Source organism: Oncorhynchus clarkii, chromosome 26, assembly GCF_045791955.1.
Source record: "Oncorhynchus clarkii lewisi isolate Uvic-CL-2024 chromosome 26, UVic_Ocla_1.0, whole genome shotgun sequence".
Classification (NCBI taxonomy): domain Eukaryota; kingdom Metazoa; phylum Chordata; class Actinopteri; order Salmoniformes; family Salmonidae; genus Oncorhynchus; species Oncorhynchus clarkii.
In genome coordinates this window covers 38639859-38663177 of record NC_092172.1, presented here as the reverse complement: position 1 = coordinate 38663177, position 23319 = coordinate 38639859, and the positions used below count along the sequence as shown (strand labels likewise).

The window sequence follows — 23319 nt, the reverse complement described above, 5'->3', positions numbered from 1 at the left end:
TAGGGCACATCTAGCATACTACTAGGGCACATCTAGCATACTACTAGGGCACATCAAGCATACTACTAGGGCACATCTAGCATACTGCTATTGCACATCTAGCATACTACTAGGGCACCACTAGCATACTACTAGGGCACATCTAGCATACTACTAGGGCACATCTAGCATACTACTAGGGCGCATCTAGCATACTACTAGGGCAAATCTAGCATACTACTAGGGCACATCTAGCATACTGCTATTGCACATCTAGCATACTACTAGGGCACCACTAGCATACTACTAGGGCACATCTAGCATACTACTAGGGCACATCTAGCATACTACTAGGGAACAGAAAGCATACTACTAGGGCACCACTAGCATACTACTAGGGCACATCTAGCATACTGCTATTGCACATCTAGCATACTACTAGGGCACATCTAGCATACTACTAGGGCACATCAAGCATACTACTAGGGCACATCTAGCATACTGCTATTGCACATCTAGCATACTACTAGGGCACCACTAGCATACTACTAGGGCACATCTAGAATACTACTAGGGCACATCTAGCATACTACTAGGGCGCATCTAGCATACTGCTATTGCACATCTAGCATACTACTAGGGCACATCTAGCATACTACTAAGGCACATCTAGCATACTGCTATTGCACATCAAGCATACTGCTATTGCACATCTAGCATACTACTAGGGCACATCTAGCATACTACTAGGGCACATCTAGCATACTGCTATTGCACATCTAGCATACTACTAGGGCACCACTAGCATACTACTAGGGCACATCTAGCATACTACTAGGGCGCATCTAGCATACTACTAGGGCGCATCTAGCATACTACTAGGGCACATCTAGCATACTACTAGGGCACATCTAGCATACTGCTATTGCACATCTAGCATACTACTAGGGCACCACTAGCATACTACTAGGGCACATCTAGCATACTACTAGGGCACCACTAGCATACTACTAGGGCACATCTAGCATACTACTAGGGCACATCTAGCATACTACTAGGGCGCATCTAGCATACTGCTATTGCACATCTAGCATACTGATATTGCACATCAAGCATACTGCTATTGCACATCTAGCATACTACTAGGGCACATCTAGCATACTGCTATTGCACATCTGGCATACTACTAAGGCACATCTAGTATACTGCTATTGCACATCTGGCATACTACTAAGGCACATCAAGCATACTGCTATTGCACATCAAGCATACTGCTATTGCACATCTAGCATATGATTAAAGTGCTGTGAGGTGCATGCTGCTATTAAAATTCATACCGTTCTTTAAACGGTGCTTGTGTGCGCGCGTACGTTTCTGTCTGTGTGTAAGTGAGGGCCTTAAGCCTCATCCGCTCATTGAAGGTGGCACAGCGGGCCAGCACGCCGCCGATCACCGTGATGATGCCCCCCTGCCAGGACCCGGGTGTAGGCAGACGTAGCGTAGGAGAGTACAGCAGACTGATCGACACTCCAGTCAGCTTCTATAGTAACCCGAAGCCCTAGTTAGTTAGCGCCCGTTGTGAGACCTCATCCACGACTCCACATGACTATTGCCTGCCATTGGTGGATACTGGGTCACATGCTCATCCTCAAATAAAAAAGACTGACATACTGTAGTCATATTCAAGTCCTGTTTAAATGATGGATAGTGTATGTGTGCCTTGTGCAGATGGAACTGTTTACAGCTTGCCAAGTTTGTTTACAACCTCACAGTCAATTAGTAGACAGCATGTTTTTATTTTCTCTCCCAACCAGAGAGCTTTCTACAGGGGCCTCCGGAGTACGAGGTCGTTCACCCCTACCGAGTGGACGCCAAAGGTCACTTCCTGTCCAACTTTGTGTCCTACCACGTCAGCCGGGTACAGCGGAGGGAAACCCAGGGGGAACCAGGAAACCCTACACGGGTGTTCTACCAGTTGCAGCATGGTGGCCACAATCTGCACTTCAACCTCACCCTCAACCCACACCTGCTGGCTCCTGGCTTCCTGACTGAGCGAAGGTACGGTGGCATGGAGGGGGCCAAAATACGCAGCAATGGCCCTTCGCTGTGCCACTTTATCGGGGACGTGTGGGACCAGGCAACCATGAAGGGGAGGGCGGCTATAAGCACTTGTGACGGCCTGGTGAGTGCGAGAGAGGGAGATAGACCGTCACTGCTAACCTACTGAGACCGTCACTGCTAACCTACTGAGACCGTCACTGCTAACCTACTGAGACCGTCACTGCTAACCTACTGAGACCGTCACTGCTAACCTACTGAGACCGTCACTGCTAACCTACTGAGACCGTCACTGCTAACCTACTGAGACCGTCACTGCTAACCTACTGAGACCGTCACTGCTAACCTACTGAGACCGTCACGTCACTGCTAACCTACTGAGACCGTCACTGCTAACCTACTGAGACCGTCACGTCACTGCTAACCTACTGAGACCGTCACTGCTAACCTACTGAGACCGTCGCTGCTAACCTACTGAGACCGTCGCTGCTAACCTACTGAGACCGTCGCTGCTAACCTACTGAGACCGTCACGTCACTGCTAACCTACTGAGACCGTCACTGCTAACCTACTGAGACCGTCACGTCACTGCTAACCTACTGAGACCGTCACGTCACTGCTAACCTACTGAGACCGTCACTGCTAACCTACTGAGACCGTCGCTGCTAACCTACTGAGACCGTCGCTGCTAACCTACTGAGACCGTCGCTGCTAACCTACTGAGACCGTCGCTGCTAACCTACTGAGACCGTCGCTGCTAACTTACTGAGACCGTCGCTGCTAACCTACTGAGACCGTCGCTGATAACCTACTGAGACCGTCACTGCTAACCTACTGAGACCGTCGCTGCTAACCTACTGAGACCGTCGCTGCTAACCTACTGAGACCGTCGCTGCTAACTTACTGAGACCGTCACTGATAACCTACTGAGACCGTCACTGCTAACCTACTGAGATATCTGTTTTTACTTTCACATCCTAAAGGGTCATGCAAAACGTTTAACTTCTAGAACTTCTCTGTTCCTAGGGTAACAAGTCAAAGTAGAAATACAATTGATCAAAAACATAATGTTGATCAATGCCAATGACTGGTCCTAGCCCGTTTTTGTTTTCCGCTTTGGTTCTGTGCATGAGACTGGATAAAAGTGTTTGCTAAATTGCATATATTATTATCATTATACAAAACCAAAGAAGATTTATTACATTTTTAGGTGAAATTGTAAATGACGATTCATTAGAGGTATATTTAATTCCTCTAGCTCTGATAAAAATATGCTAATGTTTTGCAATAAGCAGTAAGTACTACTGTATAATGTTGTATGCCACACTGGCTTCAACTTAGTTTCAATATTTAAACACACGTCTGAACAGATGATGTTTATTAAGTATTATTTTTTATAGTTGTCTCTGAATTCATTACGTGCTGTTGGCCTCATTCCTGTTCTGTTAGTGTAGTTATATTATTAGATTGTACCATCCATGGAAAGCCAGTGACTGGTTGGTGAAGGGAGCTGTGCTTGAGAGGATGCGTTTGATACATCACAAGTGTTAGAGCGCCTTTCATCTAAAATCAGGCTGGATGTCATCGATGACATGTGGGTGTGAAAAACATCATCATGCTTCCATGAACAGAACAAGCGATGGAGCCTGTGTTGTGATTACGCATGATCAATTTACCTCTCATTGTCTTACCTATCCACTAGTGTAGGTAACTCAAACTGAATCATAAAGCATGTGTTCACTGTCACATCTGTGACCGCTGTCCACATACCACCTCTCCTCTGTGACAGCTGTCCACATACCACCTCTCCTCTGTGACCGCTGTCCACATTCTACCTCTCCTCTTTGTTCACTGTCACATCCCATCTATCCTCCGTGATTGCTGTCCATGTCCCATCTCTACTTTGTGACTGCTGTCCATGTCCCATCTCTCCTCTGTGATTGCTGTCCATGTCCCATTTCTCCTCTGTGATTGCTGTCCACGTCCCATTCCTCCTCTGTGATTGCTGTCCACGTCCCATCTCTCCTCTGTGACTGCTGTCCACGTCCCATCTCTCCTCTGTGACTGCTGTCCACGTCCCATCTCTCCTCTGTGACTGCTGTCCACGTCCCATCTCTCGTCTGTGACTGCTGTCCACGTCCCATCTCTCCTTTGTGACTGCTGTCCATGTCCCATCTCTCGTCTGTGACTGCTGTCCACGTCCCATCTCTCCTCTGTGACTGCTGTCCACGTCCCATCTCTCCTCTGTGACTGCTGTCCACGTCCCATCTCTCTTCTGTGACTGTTGTCCACATCCCATCTCTCGTCTGTGACTGCCGTCCACGTCCCATCTCTCCTTTGTGACTGCTGTCCATGTCCCATCTCTCGTCTTTGATTGCTGTCCACGTCCCATCTCTCCTCTGTGACTGCTGTCCACGTCCCATCTCTCCTTTGTGACTGCTGTCCACGTCCCATCTCTCCTCTGTGACTGCTGTCCACATCCCATCTCTCGTCTGTGACTGCTGTCCACGTCCCATCTCTCCTTTGTGACTGCTGTCCATGTCCCATCTCTCCGTTGTGACTGCTGTCCACTGTTCTGTGAACTAAGATAACAGATGGCTAGACCACGTCCCATCGTCACAGAGGAGAAATGGGACGTGGTCTAGCCATCTGTTATCTTAGTTCACAGAAGGAAAAAGCCTTAATTTTCCAACTGATCTTGCTGTAATAAATGTTTCACAATGCCAGAGTCACATTAAACGCTTTAGGACATTTCTGATGAAACTGCAGTAGGAAACCACAAGCCCTATCCAACAATATCATACTGTTCATTATTACTGTATTCCTTTCTCCATACAAGCCCTATCCAACAACATCATACTGTTCATTATTACTGTATTCCTTTCTCCCTACAAGCCCTATCAACAACATCATACTGTTCATTATTACTGTATTCCTTTCTCCCTACAAGCCCTATCCAACAACATCATACTGTTCCATTATTACTGTATTCCTTTCTCCCTACAAGCCCTATCCAACAACATCATACTGTTCATTATTACTGTATTCCTTTCTCCCTACAAGCCCTATCAACAACATCATAATGTTCATTATTACTGTATTCCTTTCTCCCTACAAGCCCTATCCAACAACATCATACTGTTCCATTATTACTGTATTCCTTTCTCCCTACAAGCCCTATCCAACAACATCATACTGTTCATTATTACTGTATTCCTTTCTCCCTACAAGCCCTATCAACAACATCATAATGTTCATTATTACTGTATTCCTTTCTCCCTACAAGCCCTATCCATCAACATCATACTGTTCATTATTACTGTATTCCTTTCTCCCTACAAGCCCTATCAACAACATCATACTGTTCATTATTACTGTATTCCTTTCTCCCTACAAGCCCTATCCAACAACATCATACTGTTCATTATTACTGTATTCCTTTCTCCCTACAAGCCCTATCAACAACATCATACTGCTCATTATTACTGTATTCCTTTCTCCCTACAAGCCCTATCCAACAACATCATACTGTTCATTATTGCTGTATTCCTTTCTCCCTACAAGCCCTATCCAACATCATACTGTTCATTATTACTGTATTCCTTTCTCCCTACAAGCCCTATCAACAACATCATACGGTTCATTATTACTGTATTCCTTTCTCCCTACAAGCCCTATCCAACAACATACTGTTCCATTATTACTGTATTCCTTTCTCCCTACAAGCCCTATCAACAACATCATACTGTTTATTCATTATTACTGTATTCCTTTCTAATAATATATCTCTCAATTTCTGCCTTTTTTCCATTTGTTCTAGAAATTCAAACATTTGCATGCAAAGCTAAATATTTGTGATACTTCTAAGTTTAAGTGACTGTAAATGCTTGTTTTCCCCACAATAAGGGACTTTTGGCCAATGGGGAAACTTTCTCAGAGTGTCCTCTTAAATGTCCATGTTCTTGACCAGTCAACTTCTAGTTGAATCCAAGGTCTATATACTGTATAGTGAATCTGTCCTTTTAAACTCTTTCAACCTGGAGGAGGGGAACTTACTGGACTGGAAATGTTGTTTATTTAAAATGATAGCAATTGGATATATCATTTGGCACAATGCCACATCTCGCTCTAAGTTCCACAGCTACGGCTGAGCCAGAAGCCCAGAGGCCAGACTGCTGGGTTGAAGACTGTCATAAGTCTAAATCATTGTTGCGGAGCATTCGCGATTTAGCCATTATAGTTATGACTCAATTTCAGTTGGTGCGTTTTCTCTCATATGTCCTTGTTTTGCTCCCAAAGGGAAGGGAAAATAATCACATGATAAATCCCAAGATAACTTGCGTTTATGTAATACTGTAACCTAATGGCACATTTTCATGAAGCTGATTGCATTTATTTCTCTCTGAAGCAATTTTGACCCATCTCTCACCCAGTAGAATGTGCTAACTGTGTTCTTCCCATATCAAACCAGTTGTGATCCCTTGTTCTCCCAGTAGAATGTGCTAACTGTGTTCTTCCCATATCAAAGCAGTTGTGATCCCTTGTTCTCCCAGTAGAATGGGCTGTGTTCTTCCCATATCAAAGCAGTTGTGATCCCTTGTTCTCCCAGTAGAATGTGCTAACTGTGTTCTTCCCATATCAAAGCAGTTGTGATCCCTTGTTCTCCCAGTAGAATGGGCTGTGTTCTTCCCATATCAAAGCAGTTGTGATCCCTTGTTCTCCCAGTAGATTGTGCTGTGTTCTTCCCATATCAAAGCAGCTGTTCTCCCAGTAGAATGTGTTTTACTGTTTTATTCCCCTCTTTCTACCCAAACAATGTGCTTGCTTAGGACTGTATTTTTTTGTATGAATAAAGCATTTCTGACCAACTTTCTCCCTGTACAATAGGATCACTATATTTCTCATATACTGTATAATACATTTTGACCTCACTTTCACTCCATAGAATGTCCTTGCTTAGGACCATTTAAATAAATAAAATAATAATAACGCAATTCTGACGCCCTTTCTCCCTGTACAATATGATCACTATATTTGTCTCATAACAAAAGCAACACTGACCTACCTCCCTCTGTAGACTGGGCTGTTCAAGCTGTCCCAGGAGGAGTTCTTTATCCGGCCATTGGAGCGGTCTAGTGATGAGTTGACGGCACCACAAGTCCACATTATCTACAAGCGCCACACCTCCCCCACCCAAAGCCAGTTGGTACAGCCCATCTCTGGAGACCATACCACCAACGGTACCTGTGGGGTCAAAGGTGAAGCCTCCCGTCGTGACCTGGCATCACACACTCCATTATAGAGGCCTTAGAGGATGTGACTGTTCCAATACTTTAAAGATGCACCTTTCCTTCCCTTCCTTGAACTAATCACCAATCTCATCAGGTCGGATTGGACAAAACAAAGATCCCACTTCTGACAACAACTGATTTTGCATGTCAGATCCAACCAGACCCATCCAGATGGTGCCAGATCAGTCATGCTTTATGGAAGGGAGGATGCATTTTCTAAGTATTCAAACAGGGCCGATGCACTGAGCGATCCCTATGCCAACCTGGATCTATCACACATACACACACACTGAATTCCACTCTCTAGAGGTGGAGGAAGACGGCCTAGGAACAGTTGGGCTGGCAATGGGGCCTGTTTGAAATACCAGGAGCCTTAATTAAGCCCTGAAACACATTGCCGGATGAAATATCCGAGAGGCAGTATTATGCAAGAGAGATATGTAAATATGCCATTAGGAATTCATTGCAGGCCCCGGGACTTGAACTATTTTGAAAATAACTCTTTGGAACTCACTTGAACGTGCACTTCACTGGAGTCTTGGTTGACTTCACCCACAGGGAATAGGTCAAGAGAATTGTTGGAATATCCTGCAGATGGCTGGGGATGCTAGAGAGAACCAGGAAAGATCATCTGGCTTACCAGGCATTTTAGGGGGGAAATAAAACCTCTTCCACCAGACTGTAAACTTCTGTCTCAAGCATGCATAAAATCCCCACTTCCTCTCTCACAGGGTTAAGCGTGCGTAACGCTCACTTGAATTCCCTCAAGACATTTAGAAAAGACTGAATTGTCTCTGTTGTATGTTTCTTTATAGAGTACATGTTATGTTCAACACAATGCATCAGTGTGTACTGTATAGGGTTCTAACGCTGTTGCCACTTAGCTGACTTTTCACACATATGATGTACAGTTTTGGATAAATTCACTATTGTCTATAGTTGGAGTAACTGACCTGATCAAACACATAACATGTTTTACGTAAACATCCCTTACTAATATATGGTGTATCGAAGTTCAAACCAATCAAGGATAACACAAAAAATGTCTGACTTATTCCATGCTATTTTTAAACACAATACTAAAGCTACAACTCTACAACCACAATATTTGTCATGGCTCCGCACTCAGATCCCGCTGCGGCGTTGGAGCGTGTGGAGAGGCAACGGGAGCGCTGGGAGAGACGCCAGCGGAGGAAGAGGAGGATACGCCAGCGTTCCATCAGCAGGGAGAAGTGGGTGGAAACGCTGGTGGTGGCCGATTCCAAGATGGTGGAGTACCACGGCACCAAGGGCGTGGAGAGCTACGTACTGGCTGTCATGAACATCGTAAGTGTCTGCTAGCCGTCTGTACTGACTGTCATGAACATCGTTAGTGTCTGCTAGCCGTCTGTACTGACTGTCATGAACATCGTTTGTGTCTGCTAGCCGTCTGTACTGACTGTCATGAACATCGTAAGTGTCTGCTAGCCGTCTGTACTGGCTGTCATGAACATCGTTAGTGTCTGCTAGCCGTCTGTACTGACTGTCATGAACATCGTAAGTGTCTGCTAGCCGTCTGTACTGGCTGTCATGAACATCGTAAGTGTCTGCTAGCCGTCTGTACTGACTGTCATGAACATCGTAAGTGTCTGCTAGCCGTCTGTACTGGCTGTCATGAACATCGTAAGTGTCTGCTAGCCATCTGTACTGACTGTCATGAACATCGTAAGTGTCTGCTAGCCGTCTGTACTGGCTGTCATGAACATCGTTAGTGTCTGCTAGCCGTCTGTACTGACTGTCATGAACATCGTAAGTGTCTGCTAGCCGTCTGTACTGGCTGTCATGAACATCGTAAGTGTCTGCTAGCCGTCTGTGTACTGGCTGTCATGAACATCGTTTGTGTCTGCTAGCCGTCTGTACTGACTGTCATGAACATCGTAAGTGTCTGCTAACCGTCTGTACTGGCTGTCATGAACATCGTTAGTGTCTGCTAGCCGTCTGTACTGACTGTCATGAACATCGTAAGTGTCTGCTAGCCGTCTGTACTGGCTGTCATGAACATCGTAAGTGTCTGCTAGCCGTCTGTACTGGCTGTCATGAACATCGTAAGTGTCTGCTAGCCGTCTGTACTGACTGTCATGAACATCGTAAGTGTCTGCTAACCGTCTGTACTGGCTGTCATGAACATCGTTAGTGTCTGCTAGCCGTCTGTACTGACTGTCATGAACATCGTAAGTGTCTGCTAGCCGTCTGTACTGGCTGTCATGAACATCGTAAGTGTCTGCTAGCCGTCTGTACTGGCTGTCATGAACATCGTAAGTGTCTGCTAGCCGTCTGTACTGTCTGTCATGAACATCGTGTCTGTTAGCCCTCTCTGTCTCACTGGGTTTTCTTTTGGTAGGGTGTCAGCAACACCAAAGTTGTGGGTTTGATTCCCACTATTACCAAATATGGGCTAGTGTGCTGGGTGTCAGCTGGAAGTAGCCTTTGGTCGGCTGAAATGGCCTTTCTTTTATTTCCAGTGCAAACTTCTTGACCCTACTCTAAATCCATCCCAGTAACTTGCTTATAGTTCTAGGGAACTAGGTTTCAAATAACTTGATTTACACATTAGCTTCTTTGCTTAGGTAGGCTGCAGCCTTGACAGTAATTCTGTTGTCACTGTATGTAGGCGATGTTATGTAACATCCATGTCAACAACATCATCCAAAACATCCCATCTTGGCTGGGTCAATACCTATGCTAGATGCTTCCATGTGTTTCACCCTCATCTCTGTTCTGTTAGTGTTGTGACATGTTTTGATTTATCGCTCCTTCCCCATGTCCTGTAGCCCTCATCCATCTCTTTTATCACTCCTTCCCCATGTCCTGTAGCCCTCATCCCTCTCTTATCGCTCCTTCCCCATGTCCTGTAGCCCTCATCCATCTCTTTTATCACTCCTTCCCCATGTCCTGTAGCCCTCATCCCTCTCTTATCGCTCCTTCCCCATGTCCAGTAGCCCTCATCCATCTCTTTTATCACTCCTTCCCCATGTCCTGTAGCCCTCATCCCTCTCTTATCGCTCCTTCCCCATGTCCTGTAGCCCTCATCCATCTCTTTTATCACTCCTTCCCCATGTCCTATAGCCCTCATCCCTCTCTTATCGCTCCTTCCCCATGTCCTGTAGCCCTCATCCCTCTCTTTTATCGCTCCTTCCCCATGTCCTGTAGCCCTCATCCCTCTTTTATCACTCCTTCCCCATGTCCTGTAGCCCTCATCCCTCTCTTTTATCGCTCCTTCCCCATGTCCTGTAGCCCTCATCCCTCTCTTTTATCGCTCCTTCCCCATGTCCTGTAGCCCTCATCCATCTCTTTTATCACTCCTTCCCCATGTCCTGTAGCCCTCATCCCTCTCTTATCGCTCCTTCCCCATGTCCTGTAGCCCTCATCCATCTTTTTTAATCGTTCCTTCCCCATGTCCTGTAGCCCTCATCCATCTCTTTTATCACTCCTTCCCCGTGTCCTGTAGCCCTCATCCCTCTCTTATCGCTCCTTCCCCATGTCCTGTAGCCCTCATCCATCTCTTTTATCGCTCCTTCCCCATGTCCTGTAGCCCTCATCCATCTCTTTTATCGCTCCTTCCCCATGTCCTGTAGCCCTCATCCATCTCTTTTATCGCTCCTTCCCCATGTCCTGTAGCCCTCATCCATCTCTTTTATCACTCCTTCCCCATGTCCTGTAGCCCTCATCCATCTCTTTTATCGCTCCTTCCCCATGTCCTGTAGCCCTCATCCCTCTCTTATCGCTCCTTCCCCATGTCCTGTAGCCCTCATCCCTCTCTTATCACTCCTTCCCCATGTCCTGTAGCCCTCATCCATCTCTTTTATCACTCCTTCCCCATGTCCTGTAGCCCTCATCCCTCTCTTATCACTCCTTCCCCATGTCCTGTAGCCCTCATCCATCTCTTTTATCACTCCTTCCCCATGTCCTGTAGCCCTCATCCCTCTCTTTTATCGCTCCTTCCCCATGTCCTGTAGCCTTCATCCCTCTCTTTTATCACTCCTTCCCCATGTCCTGTAGCCCTCATCCCTCTCTTTTATCACTCCTTCCCCATGTCCTGTAGCCCTCATCTCTCTCTTTTATCACTCCTTCCCCATGTCCTGTAGCCCTCATCCCTTTTTTTTATATATATATTTTTGTATTTATTTTCCAAATGACTACAACTTCCTGTGCACTGACCCTTGTGTTTTTAGCACTTCCTGGACGGAGGCCAGACCAAGTCATCTGACCTCGTCCTCGCTCTATTGCCGTTGAGCGCATTAGGAAACTTTTTTCCAAAAGACAGTAACTGTTGGGTCCGGCTGCAGCTGTCAAGGAGGGCTAGCACAGGACGGTGTATCAGGAAAGGGGATGTCAATAACAGAGAGCTCCCCTGGCTTCACCGGATCAAGTGGACAATAAGAAGAAGAGGAAACACACATTATCCTCCACATCCTCTCAGGTGTCTTGTTTTCAGCCCTGCAAACCTCTGCTTTCAACTCCACAGCCTCCTGTTATTGTGTCAAGGGAGACTGTAGTGATCATGCAGTGAGTGAAGCGCACTTCCACGGTAACGGAATTACACTGAGACTCCGATTTTTCACTTTTTAAATATATATCAAACAAAAAGCATTTGATTTTCAAAGTAAAAAAAACAACTCTATGCTGCACAACTACTTTTAACAATTTCCACTGAACATTTGACAAAAACACATTGCCAGTCCTTGTGCTTAGAGTTCTATGGTTTGTTAAACTTTGAAATCAATCGTTTTTGTTTAGTATACAGTCGTGGCCAAAACTTTTGATAATGACACAAATATTAATTTTCAACAAAGTCTGCTGCCTCAGTTTGTATGATGGCAATTTGCATATACTCCAGAATGTTATGAAAAGTGATTAGATAAATTGCAATTAATTGCAAAGTCCCTCTTTGCCATGCAAATGAACTGAATCCCCCAAAAACATTTCCACTGCATTTCAGCCCTGCCACAAAAAGACCAGCTGACATCATGTCAGTGATTCTCTCGTTAACACAGATGTGAGTGTTGACGAGGACATGGCTGGAGATCACTCTGTCATGCTGATTGAGTTCGAATAACAGACTGGAAGCTTCAAAAGGAGGGTGGTGCTTGGAATCATTGTACTTCCTCTGTCAGCCAATGGTTGCCTGCAAGGAAACACGTGCCGTCATCATTGCTTTACACAAAAAGGGCTTCACAGGCAAATATATTGCTGCCAGTAAGATTGCAATCAACCATTTATCGGATCATCAAGAACATCAATTAGAGCGGTTCAAATGTTGTGAAGAAGGCTTCAGTGCGCCCAAGAAAATTCAACAAGCACAAGGACCGTCTCCTAAAGTTGATTCAACTGCGGGATCGGGGCACCACCAGTACAGAGCTTGCTCAAGAATGGCAGCAGGCAGGTGTGAGTGCATCTGCACGCACAGTGAGGGGAAGACTTTAGGAGGATGGCCTGGTGTCAAGAAGGGCAGCAAAGAAGCCACTTCTCTCCAGGAAAAACATCAGGGACAGACTGATATTCTGCAAAGGGAACAGGGATTGGACTGCTGAGGACTGGGGTAAAGTAATCTTCTCTGATGAATCCCCTTTCCGATTGTTTGGGGCATCCGGAAAAAAGCTTGTCCGGAGAAGACAAGGTGAGCGCTATCATCAGTCCTGTGTCATGCCAACAGTAAAGCATCCTGAGATCATTCATGTGTGGGGTTGCTTCTCAGCCAAGGGAGTGGGCTCACTCACAATTTTGCCTAAGAACACAGCCATGAATAAAGAATGGTACCAACACATCCTCCGAGAGCAACTTCTCCCAAACATCCAGGAACAGTTTGGTGACGAACAATGCCTTTTCCAGCATGATGGAGCACCTTGCCATAAGGCAAAAGTGATAACTAAGTGGCTCGGGGAGCAAAACCGATATTTTGGGTCCATGGCCAGGAAACTCCCCAGACCTTAATCCCATTGAGAACTTGTGGTCAATCCTCAAGTGGCGGGTGGACAAACAAAAACCCACAAATTCTGACAAACTCCAAGCATTGATTATGTAAGAATGGGCTGCCATCAGTCAGGATGTGGCTCAGAAGTTAATTGACAGCATGCCAGGGCGGATTGCAGAGGTCTTGAAAAAGAAGGGTCAACACTGCAAATATTGACTCATGTAATTGTCAATAAAAGCCTTTGACACTTATGAAATGCTTGTAATTACACTTCAGTATTCCATAGTAACATCTGACAAAAATATCTAAAGACACTGAAGCAGCAGACTTTGTGGAAATTAATATTTGTGTCATTCTCAAAACTTTTGTCCACGACTGTACATTTTAAAGTGAAAAATCTGAGTTTCCTAATTCTGTTACCATGGAATTGCCCTGAAGCAAAACAAACAGAGATGTCATCATCTTCCTCGGGAGATGCAGGAGCTTTCCATTGTCTAAGTGTGTTGACTAGACTAGTGTGAGGACGGCCATGTTGAAACTCATGAAAAGGGTGAAGAAAGATGGTATTTCGACAGCTCTCACGTGATACTGTCCGTCTGTCTTCTGTGGGATGCTGTCCTCAAACTACATTGACATGCAGGATGACAGAGTATGTAAATATTCCCAAAATGATAATAGTGTTTTGGGTGAAAGGAAATGCAGCTAGTGAGAGAGCAATGTGTCTCGATGGTGATCTAAACTACTGGTCTTTTTATTCTCGGCATTACAACGACAGATACATTGGCGGTGTGCAGTTTCACTTCAAAACGCCTTTCATGTTGGGAACAGTTTGGACCGTACCTAGTATGATAGACCAGTTGTTTCAGTCGGGTACATGGCAGCAGGCACAATGCCTATTTGAGTTCCAGTGCAGTGCTATTTGTTCAGCTATGCGTTTCATCTCTTTTATACTGAAGGCTTTCCTGCCTTCGGCAGTGGAGCAAGTACTGGGACTCGGGGACAAATAGCATTTATGATGAAAGAGTCTCTTCATACATTGTGCTGGTGATATGCTGTCTGCAATGTCACTATGACGAAGCCCTGCCTGCAGAGTTAGAAGTTGGTTTGACACCAACAAGAGACGGTCATGGATTCCAATGTGACCAATGTCAGGATCATTTTTGAAAAAACGTTCACACAAAGTCAAAGTAAACATTTAAAAAAAATGTACGTTCATATTGTTTCCACGGAGGGGATCCCGATTTGACCAATGTCAGGGGAATTTTTTCAAATCCCTGAAACTCAGTTCATAATATCAGCTCAGCTCAAAAGTCCCAATATTATTCAATACCCACATAAGGTTACGGTTTGGTGTGGCTTTGTAAATTTCACTGGACCAAATTTTGGTCCTAAATCAGACGAAGTAGGCCTATAATTTGATACGTTTGACCACCACTGTAAATATTGGTAATGACTCATTTTCTCAAGCGTGAAATCCAAAAGCTTTGGTCCATGACCACAATGCATCACTCTGACCAATGATGACTCAATGGAGAAGGTAAATATTACTCAGTGTTGTTGTGAACAGATCAGAACACATCCAAACACATTAAACACCTTTGTATAGAGCACACATCTATGTTGCAAAGGACATACTAAGGTGTTATACACTGCTTTATTTTAGGGCTGTTCCTGGAGAGCTACTGTCCTGTAGCTTTTCACTCCAACCCTAATCTACTGCACCTGATTCTAATAATTACCTGGTTGATTAGCTGAATCCGGTTAGTTACAGCTGCGGTTGAAGTGAAAACCTACAGGAGGGTAGCTCTCCAGGAACAGGGTTGGAGTGAAAACCTACAGGAGGGTAGCTCTCCAGGAACAGGGTTGGAGTGAAAACCTACAGGAGGGTAGCTCTCCAGGAACAGGGTTGGAGTGAAAACCTACAGGAGGGTAGCTCTCCAGGAACAGGGTTGGAGTGAAAACCTACAGGAGGGTAGCTCTCCAGGAACAGGGTTGGAGTTAAAACCTACAGGAGGGTAGCTATCCAGGAACAGGGTTGGAGTGAAAACCTACAGGAGGGTAGCTGTCCATGAACAGGGTTGGAGTGAAAACCTACAGGAGGGTAGCTCTCCAGGAACAGGGTTGGAGTGAAAACCTACAGGAGGGTAGCTCTCCAGGAACAGGGTTGGAGTGAAAACCTACAGGAGGGTAGCTCTCCAGGAATAGGGTTGGAGTGAAAACCTACAGGAGGGTAGCTCTCCAGGAACAGGGTTGGAGTGAAAACCTACAGGAGGGTAGCTCTCCAGGAACAGAGTTGGAGTGAAAACCTACAGGAGGGTAGTTCTCCAGGAAAAGGGTTGGCTAGCCCTGCTTTATGTCTATGTCATTACAATGTGTGGTGCTTGTTCAAGGTTCATCAGTTCCTATGCTGCAGTGTGAGACTTCACACCGCCTTATTGGATAGGTCTAGCTTTGACAGCTACAAGTGGTTGTCTACCAACAGCTTCAAAATTATCCACACAATTCATTAGATGGATTACTTCAAGACAAGCCGTCCTTAACGCGTCTATTTTGAACGTCTGCTTCTTTCCGTCAGATAGGTCCGCTATTTTATCACACTCCAAGTCAGAACAGGAAAGGTGTCAGCATTGGGTCCTTGACTTCTAAACATAACGAGGACTAAGTAACCCTGAAAGAAGTTAGGGCTGATTAAACCAGTCTTAATGTATAAGTAACCCTGGAAGAGTTGGAGCTGATTAAACCAGTCTTAATGTATAAGTAACCCTGGAAGAGTTGGAGCTGATTAAACCAGTCTTAATGTATAAGTAACCCTGGAAGAGTTGGGGCTGATTAAACCAGTCTTAATGTATAAGTAACCCTGGAAGAGTTGGGGCTGATTAAACCAGTCTTAACGTATTAGTAACCCTGAAAGAGTTAGGGCTGATTAAACCAGTCTTAATGTATAAGTAACCCTGGAAGAGTTGGGGCTGATTAAACCAGTCTTAATGTATAAGTAACCCTGAAAGAGTTGGGGCTGATTAAACCAGTCTTAATGTATAAGTAACCCTGGAAGAGTTGGGGCTGATTTAAATCAGTCTTAATGTATAAGTAACCCTGGAAGAGTTGGGGCTGATTAAACCAGTCTTAATGTATAAGTAACCCTGGAAGAGTTGGGGCTGATTTAAACCAGTCTTAATGTATAAGTAACCCTGGAAGAGTTGGGGCTGATTAAACCAGTCTTAATGTATAAGTAACCCTGGAAGAGTTGGGGCTGATTAAACCAGTCTAAATGTATAAGTAACCCTGGAAGAGTTGGAGCTGATTAAACCAGTCTTAACGTATAAGTAACCCTGGAAGAGTTGGGGCTGATTTAAACCAGTCTTAATGTATAAGTAACCCTGGAAGAGTTGGGGCTGATTAAACCAGTCTTAATGTATAAGTAACCCTGGAAGAGTTGGAGCTGATTAAACCAGTCTTAATGTATAAGTAACCCTGAAAGAGTTGGAGCTGATTAAACCAGTCTTAACGTATAAGTAACCCTGGAAGAGTTGGGGCTGATTAAACCAGTCTTAACGTATAAGTAACCCTGGAAGAGTTGGGGCTGATTAAACCAGTCTAAATGTATTACCCAGCACTTGGCTCAAACACATTATTAGTCTGATGCCGTATGCCTCCCTCCTCCTGGAGAAGGGAAATAGTTCTTAGTGAAAATGAGCTCTCACTTTCTATTTAACCAGGCACCCTAGCACCCGTTCAGTGAGCCTCCTGAGCCCCTACTTAATGTAGGACTAGAAGCATAAAGCCAGCGTGTGTGTGTGTATTACAATGTGACCTGAAAACTGAGGTGTGTGTGTGTGGGCGGCTGCCTCCAAGATGTTGCTAATCAGCCCGGGTGAAAGCTGCTGCTGCTACTGCAGTGGTTGTTTGTTCTTACCAGAGAATCAAAGGAACCCTTAATTCACTACAACAGCTTGGGAGATAAGAGGGAGCAAGGGATGGATGAAAGGAATGAGGAGAGGGAGGGAAGGAGTGTGTGTGTGTGTATAGAGCTTTTCCAAATACCTAAAGGAAAATAAGTATTATACCTTCCTGAACCAGGTAATTGTGTAGTTCAGATAACCTGGCCATCTGTCTCCTAAACCTCAACTGGAAAGATGGAACATGTTAATACTGTAATCTGCAGAAGTGAGACCCGTGGATGTTGTTTTCTGCATCACATTGTTGCTTTGGAGCAGGGAACAGAAAGTTTATTTTTTATTTTTAAATCTTTTAAAAAATTACCCCCTTTTTTCTCCCCAATTTCGTGGTATCCAATTGTTAGTAGCTACTATCTTGTCTCATCGCTACAACACTCGTACGGGCTCGGGAGAGACGAAGGTTGAAAGTCATGCATCCACAGGAGTCGCTGGTTTGCGATGAGACAAGGATATCCCTACCGGCCAAACCCTCCCTAACCCGGACGACGCTGGGCCAATTGTGCGTCGCCCCACAGACCTCCTGGTCGGTTACGACAGAGCCTCGGCGCGAACCCAGAGTCTCTGGTGGCACAGCTAGCGCTGCAGTACAGCGCCCTTAACCACTGCGCCACCCAGGAGGCAGGGAACAGAAAGTTGACCAAAGTTATCAATCATTCTTTTGTGTTTCTGAAGGGATTTTCCAGACAGACTCATGTATAACTAATCATCACTGTCTGCTTTGCCTTGCCAGTGTAGTAGGAAACATACCTCAGTAGACAAGACAGTCCTTTATTTATAATTATTGTGATATACCTCATATGAACTGTATACCACACGTGGTCTCAGTGAAAGACAATACAACATAATGGTCCTGGATTGCCTATTTGTTGAGAAGGACAAGTTTTTGGCCCAACCCACTGAGTCTAAATCATGTCCATTCTGTTTCAGGTGTCGGGGTTGTTTCATGATGCCAGCATTGGAAACCCTATCAACATCGTAGTGGTTCGTCTGATCCTGCTGGAGAAGGAAGAGGTAAGAGAACCACAGCTCAGGCCTGCACGTTACAAAACACCATTAGCAAACCACTGTCAATGGAGCTCCGTTTTAAAGACACATTTACTGAATCAGTGTTGAAAGACTTACATAGGGTTCATTTGTGGCATAAAATGACTGCCAGATCTTTAATGACAATGACCATTAATCTTACCCTAAAACAAAACTGTCAGACTGACCACAACAAGATATTTTAATTCGATTTTAGCCATATAAAACACAACAACAAAAAAGGTAACACAAAAATAGCTAATTATGAATTGATCACAAATCCTAACACCAGTAGGCTGCAATAACAGATTCAAGTGGCTTGAGTCCCAGTGTCATACGAGGAAATGGAATATGTGACGCACATTGTAAAGATGTCGCAAAGTTACGTTTCTTTTGATGGCGTCGAGATTCCACTCTTGTTAAAACTAGTGTATGATCATGCATTGTCGCTTGAAACTAAGCAGTTATGCTCTTGGTAATTGGTCTAAACTAGTTCCAATGTAATTTTCCGTAAACAATAAAATAATATTATTAGTTTGTGTAATGATCTGAGGAAGTTCTGACTGCAGGCGATGACCGACTCCGTATGAGAGAGATTGAGACGGGGGAGAGAGAAATGGAGAAATAGAGAACAAGAGAGAGCGAGAGCCAGTACATTGCTACCTGCCTTTCTGTTTATTCAACTGTGAAGCAGTGTCTATTTCACTGTCCATCTTTGTAATGTTGTGCCATAATATCCTAGTCTTGGGGGAAAGGATTGTCTATTGCACTGCAACATTCTAGAGATTTACTTTGTTGGTGGAGGGGTGATAACAGAGAAGCTCATTAGCGAGAGAAGGCAAGCGAGAGCGAGAGAGTGAGAGATGGATAGCGCTAGCCCCATCTGACTACTGTCTCTATCCTCTTTCCCCTCCTGCCTTGTCGTCATCATCATAGCCAAGGCCTCAGTTACATCCTTCAGCCTTGTCATCATCACAGCCAGTTCTTCAGATACATCCTTCAAACAGCATTTTACATCAGAACACCACTGGCTCCCAGTGTAGGAAGTATAGGCCCCTACACCCTTCCCACAATGTGTTAGGAAGTGTAATGTGTAGCTAGTGCTGAAACAAATCTCTCTGAAGTCGTGGCTACTGGCTAATGGGAATGATGTAGTCTGAGAAAGGGCATGTAGGGTAAGTTTCCTAACCATTCCCTAACCAAATCGTCTGGAACTGGTCTAGAGGTCTCTGTTTCATGTCTATATTTTGAAAGAGGAATTGGCCTGATCAACTCAAAAGTTTGTAGTAGAAAAAAGTATTTGGGTGCCGATTTCAAAAGGCATACATTTGAAAAAAGGAAGAACCTGTTTTCTTTTAATTTGTAATGTATTTATTTAGCAGGTCAGAGGTCAGAGCAAACGGAGGCATTTCGGAAAGCCTTTGTCTAAAGCTGACTAAGCCTGTCGCCGAAACACGTTCGTTTGCACTGACTTTGCTAAAAACATTTTTTTTGAACTTATTAAAAGAAAACAGGTTTTTCCTTTTTTCACATATTCCACTGACACTGTAGTGTCTATACGTTGACACACAACCATATCGTTTAGGCTCACTTGTCCTATGGGTAGACTCCTAGACTGTCGATGTTTACATCCCTGCAGAGTAAAGTCTGTGGTTGGCCATAATATGGTTCTTAATGGGTTGTCATAATCATGCTTGAAAGTGCACATTTGAACCTTGAATGCAGTTTTGACTCCTGAAGGTGAATCTAACTCTTCATCAAGAGCTAATAGCTCAAAGCTATGATAATATGGCCAATTGTATTACTTTCTAGAATGGCTGTCTAGTAGACACAGCAACATATTTTAAATGCCTATAAAGCAGTGATGTAGGGGTAAAACAAAACTGGTGGGAAAACTCTCTGGTTGTAATGCTTCCTATTCTTTCAATGCTTTTTCCCACAAAAGGTGTGTAACCTGTGTTTACTTGACTACTGCTCTACAACGACCAGATAAAGGTCTCACAACCAGAGAACCAGTTTACAAACAGGAAATTATGTCATTATGACATCAGATGCCATAAGCAACACAGCTTTGGGAAACCTCACCCCTGTTCATGAAGGTATCTGATGTTTGATTGTCTTACGTAACGATGACATCCCTGTGGTTGGCAGGAAGACCTGAAGATCACACACCACGCTGACAACAGCCTGAGCAGCTTCTGTAAGTGGCAGAAACGGCTTAACGTGAAGGGAGAAGAACACGCGGTCCATCACGACGTTGCCGTCCTTCTCACCAGGTAATCCACTCCCACCAAGGCTGAATTCCATTTGCGGTCTATTGAAGAGAGGATGTACACTGAACAAAAATATAAAGGCAATATGCAACTATTTCAAAGATTTTACTGAGTTACAGTTCATAAGAAAATCAGTCAATTGACATCTGTGGCATTTTGTTGTGTGACAAAACTGCATAGTTTAGTGGGTTTTTATTGTCCCCAGCACAAGGTGCACCTGTGTAATGGTCATGCTGTTTAATCATCTTCTTGATACGCCACACCTGTCAGGTGGATAGATTATCTTGGCAAAGGAGAAATTCTCATTGACAAGGATGTAAACAAATTTGTGCCCAAACATTTTAGATAAATAAGCTTTTTGTGTGCATGGAACATTTGAGATATTTTATTTCAGCTCATGAAACACGGGGCCAACACTTTACATGTTGCATTTATATTTTTTGTTCAGTATACTTTCCTCTCCTCTTTACTTGTGCTTTGTGAATAGTAGTACCTTTCGGTGCAGTCCTCGAATCTGAAGGAAGTGATCCTCCTCGTAAGCATTTGTCCTATTTTATTTATCTCGAAACGCCCAAAATGTATTTCTCCTCACCATTCAGTCATGGAGGACAGTCCTTTTAAAACGATGAACGGAATGAATGTGAGACATTACATGTAGAACACCATACTGGAACAAAACAGCCTTGAGATCCTTTGCCTGCCTTCCCCTCCCATTGATGGCCTGACTGTTATTCGCTGTAGTTTACCACCAGAAACGAATTGTATTTTCCCTTCTTAATTGAGTAGACCTTTTTTTCCTCCCTCGCTCCATCTCTTTGATGAGACCGCTTTCCACTCAAAGACACTCATTAAACTACGACTCTTTTGTTTGACAAACGAGTGCAATTAGAGGCTCCACCAGAACTTTAATTTGAGCAGCGCCACAACAACAAGGATATTTCCAGAGATTTGGTGACATTCCCTGGACCTGTTTCAGAAGGTAGTTGGAGCTCCTGAGTTGTACTTTTCTGCAATTGTTTTAATTTAAGTAGCTTTTCCACAGAGACTCATCCCACCGGTCATGGTCTTGATAGATTCAGCACATTAAACACATGTCAAGAATAGGAAGTGATGATGTTAAAGGTCATTGTTGTGCTCCTTATTACAATGTCTCAGTCCTTCTCTCCCTCTGTCCTCTCCTTCTCTCCCTCTTTCCTCCTTTTCCATCTCCTTCCCTCATCCTCTCGTCTTCTCTCCCTCCCTCCTCCCCTCTCCTTCTCTCCTCCCTTTTCCTCTCCCTCCTCTCCTCAGAAAGGACATCTGTACGGCCATCAATAAGCCCTGTGAGACCCTGGGCCTGTCTCATGTGGCAGGAATGTGTCAGCCCCACCGCAGCTGCAGCATCAGTGAGGACACGGGCCTGCCGCTGGCCTTCACCGTCACCCACGAGCTCGGGCACAAGTAAGTGCATCGCATGTGGGTATGTTTGGCAGCATGAGTGAAGGTTGCTTTGTTGCGAAATAGGAAGCTGATTCTAGATTTAATTTTGGATTGGAGATGCTTATTGTGAGCCTGGAAGGAGAGTTTACAGTCTAACCAAACACCTAGGTATTTGTAGTTGTCCACATATTCTAAGTCAGAACTGTCCAGAGTAGTGATGCTGGACGGGTGGGTAGGTGCGGGCAGCGATCGGTTGAAGAGCATGCATTTAGTTTTGCTTGCATTTAAGAGTAGTTGGAGGCCACGGAAGGAGAGTTGTATGGCATTGATTCTCGTCTGGAGGGTAGTTAACACAGTGTCCAAAGAAGGGCCAGAAGTATACAGAATGGTGTCATCTGCGTGGAGGTGGATCAGAGAGTCACCAGCAGCAAGAGCGACATCATTGATGTATACAGAGAAAATAGTTGGCCCGAGGATTGAACCCTGTGGCACCCCCATAGAGACTGGCAGAGGTCCGGACAACAGGCCCTCCGATTTGACACACTGAACTCTGTCTGAGAAGTAGTTGGTGAACCAGGCGAGGCAGTCATTTGAGAAACCAAGAGTCTGCCGATAAGAATGTGGTGATTGACAAGAGTCGAAATCCTTGGCCAGGTCGATGAATACAGCTGCACAGTATTGTCTCTTATCGATGGCGGTTATGATATCGTTTAGGACCTTGAACGTGGCAGAGGTGCACCCATGACCAGCTTGGAAACCAGATTGCATAGCGGAGAAGGTACGGTGGGATTCGAAATGGTCGGTGATCTGTTTGTTAACTTGGCTTTCGAAGACCTTAGAAAGGCAGAGTAGGATAGATATAGGTCTGTAGCAGTTTGGGTCTAGAGTGTCTCCCCCTTTGAAGAGGGGGATGACAGCGGCAGCTTTCCAATCTTTGGGGATCTCAGACAATACAAAAGAGAGGTTGAACAGGCTAGTAAAAGGGGTTGCAACAATTTCGGAGGATCATTTTAGGAAGAGAGGGTCCAGATTGTCTAGCCCTGCTGATTTGTAGGGGTCCAGATTTTGCAGCTCTTTCAGAACATCAGCTATCTGGATTTGGGTGAAGGAGAAATGGGGAGGCTTGGGCAAGTTGCAGTGAGGAGTGCAGGGCTGTTGGGGTAGCCAGGTGGAAAGCATGGCCAGCCATAGAAAAATGCTTATTGAATTCCCAATTATTGCGGATTTATCGGTGGTGACAGTGTTTCCTAGCTTCAGTGCAGTGGGCAGCTGGGAGGAGGTACTCTTATTCTCCATGGTCTTGTCACATGGTCTTGTCACATGGTATGTCACATGGTTGGATGTGTCACATGGTTTGATGTGTCACTTGG

At 44.8% G+C, this 23319-nt stretch overlaps 1 protein-coding gene across 1 annotated transcript in view; it reads left to right on the top strand.

The window, feature by feature from the left end:
• The window catches only part of LOC139384852 (A disintegrin and metalloproteinase with thrombospondin motifs 7-like), a 154068-nt gene that overhangs the window by 2677 nt on the left and 128072 nt on the right, over nucleotides 1-23319 (top strand). The window contains exons 2-7 of the mRNA XM_071129747.1: nucleotides 1794-2161; nucleotides 7115-7295; nucleotides 8458-8654; nucleotides 18162-18245; nucleotides 20409-20533; nucleotides 21821-21970. Of these exons, the coding sequence (XP_070985848.1) occupies nucleotides 1794-2161; nucleotides 7115-7295; nucleotides 8458-8654; nucleotides 18162-18245; nucleotides 20409-20533; nucleotides 21821-21970 (1105 nt within the window). The remainder of the gene's footprint in view (nucleotides 1-1793; nucleotides 2162-7114; nucleotides 7296-8457; nucleotides 8655-18161; nucleotides 18246-20408; nucleotides 20534-21820; nucleotides 21971-23319) is intronic.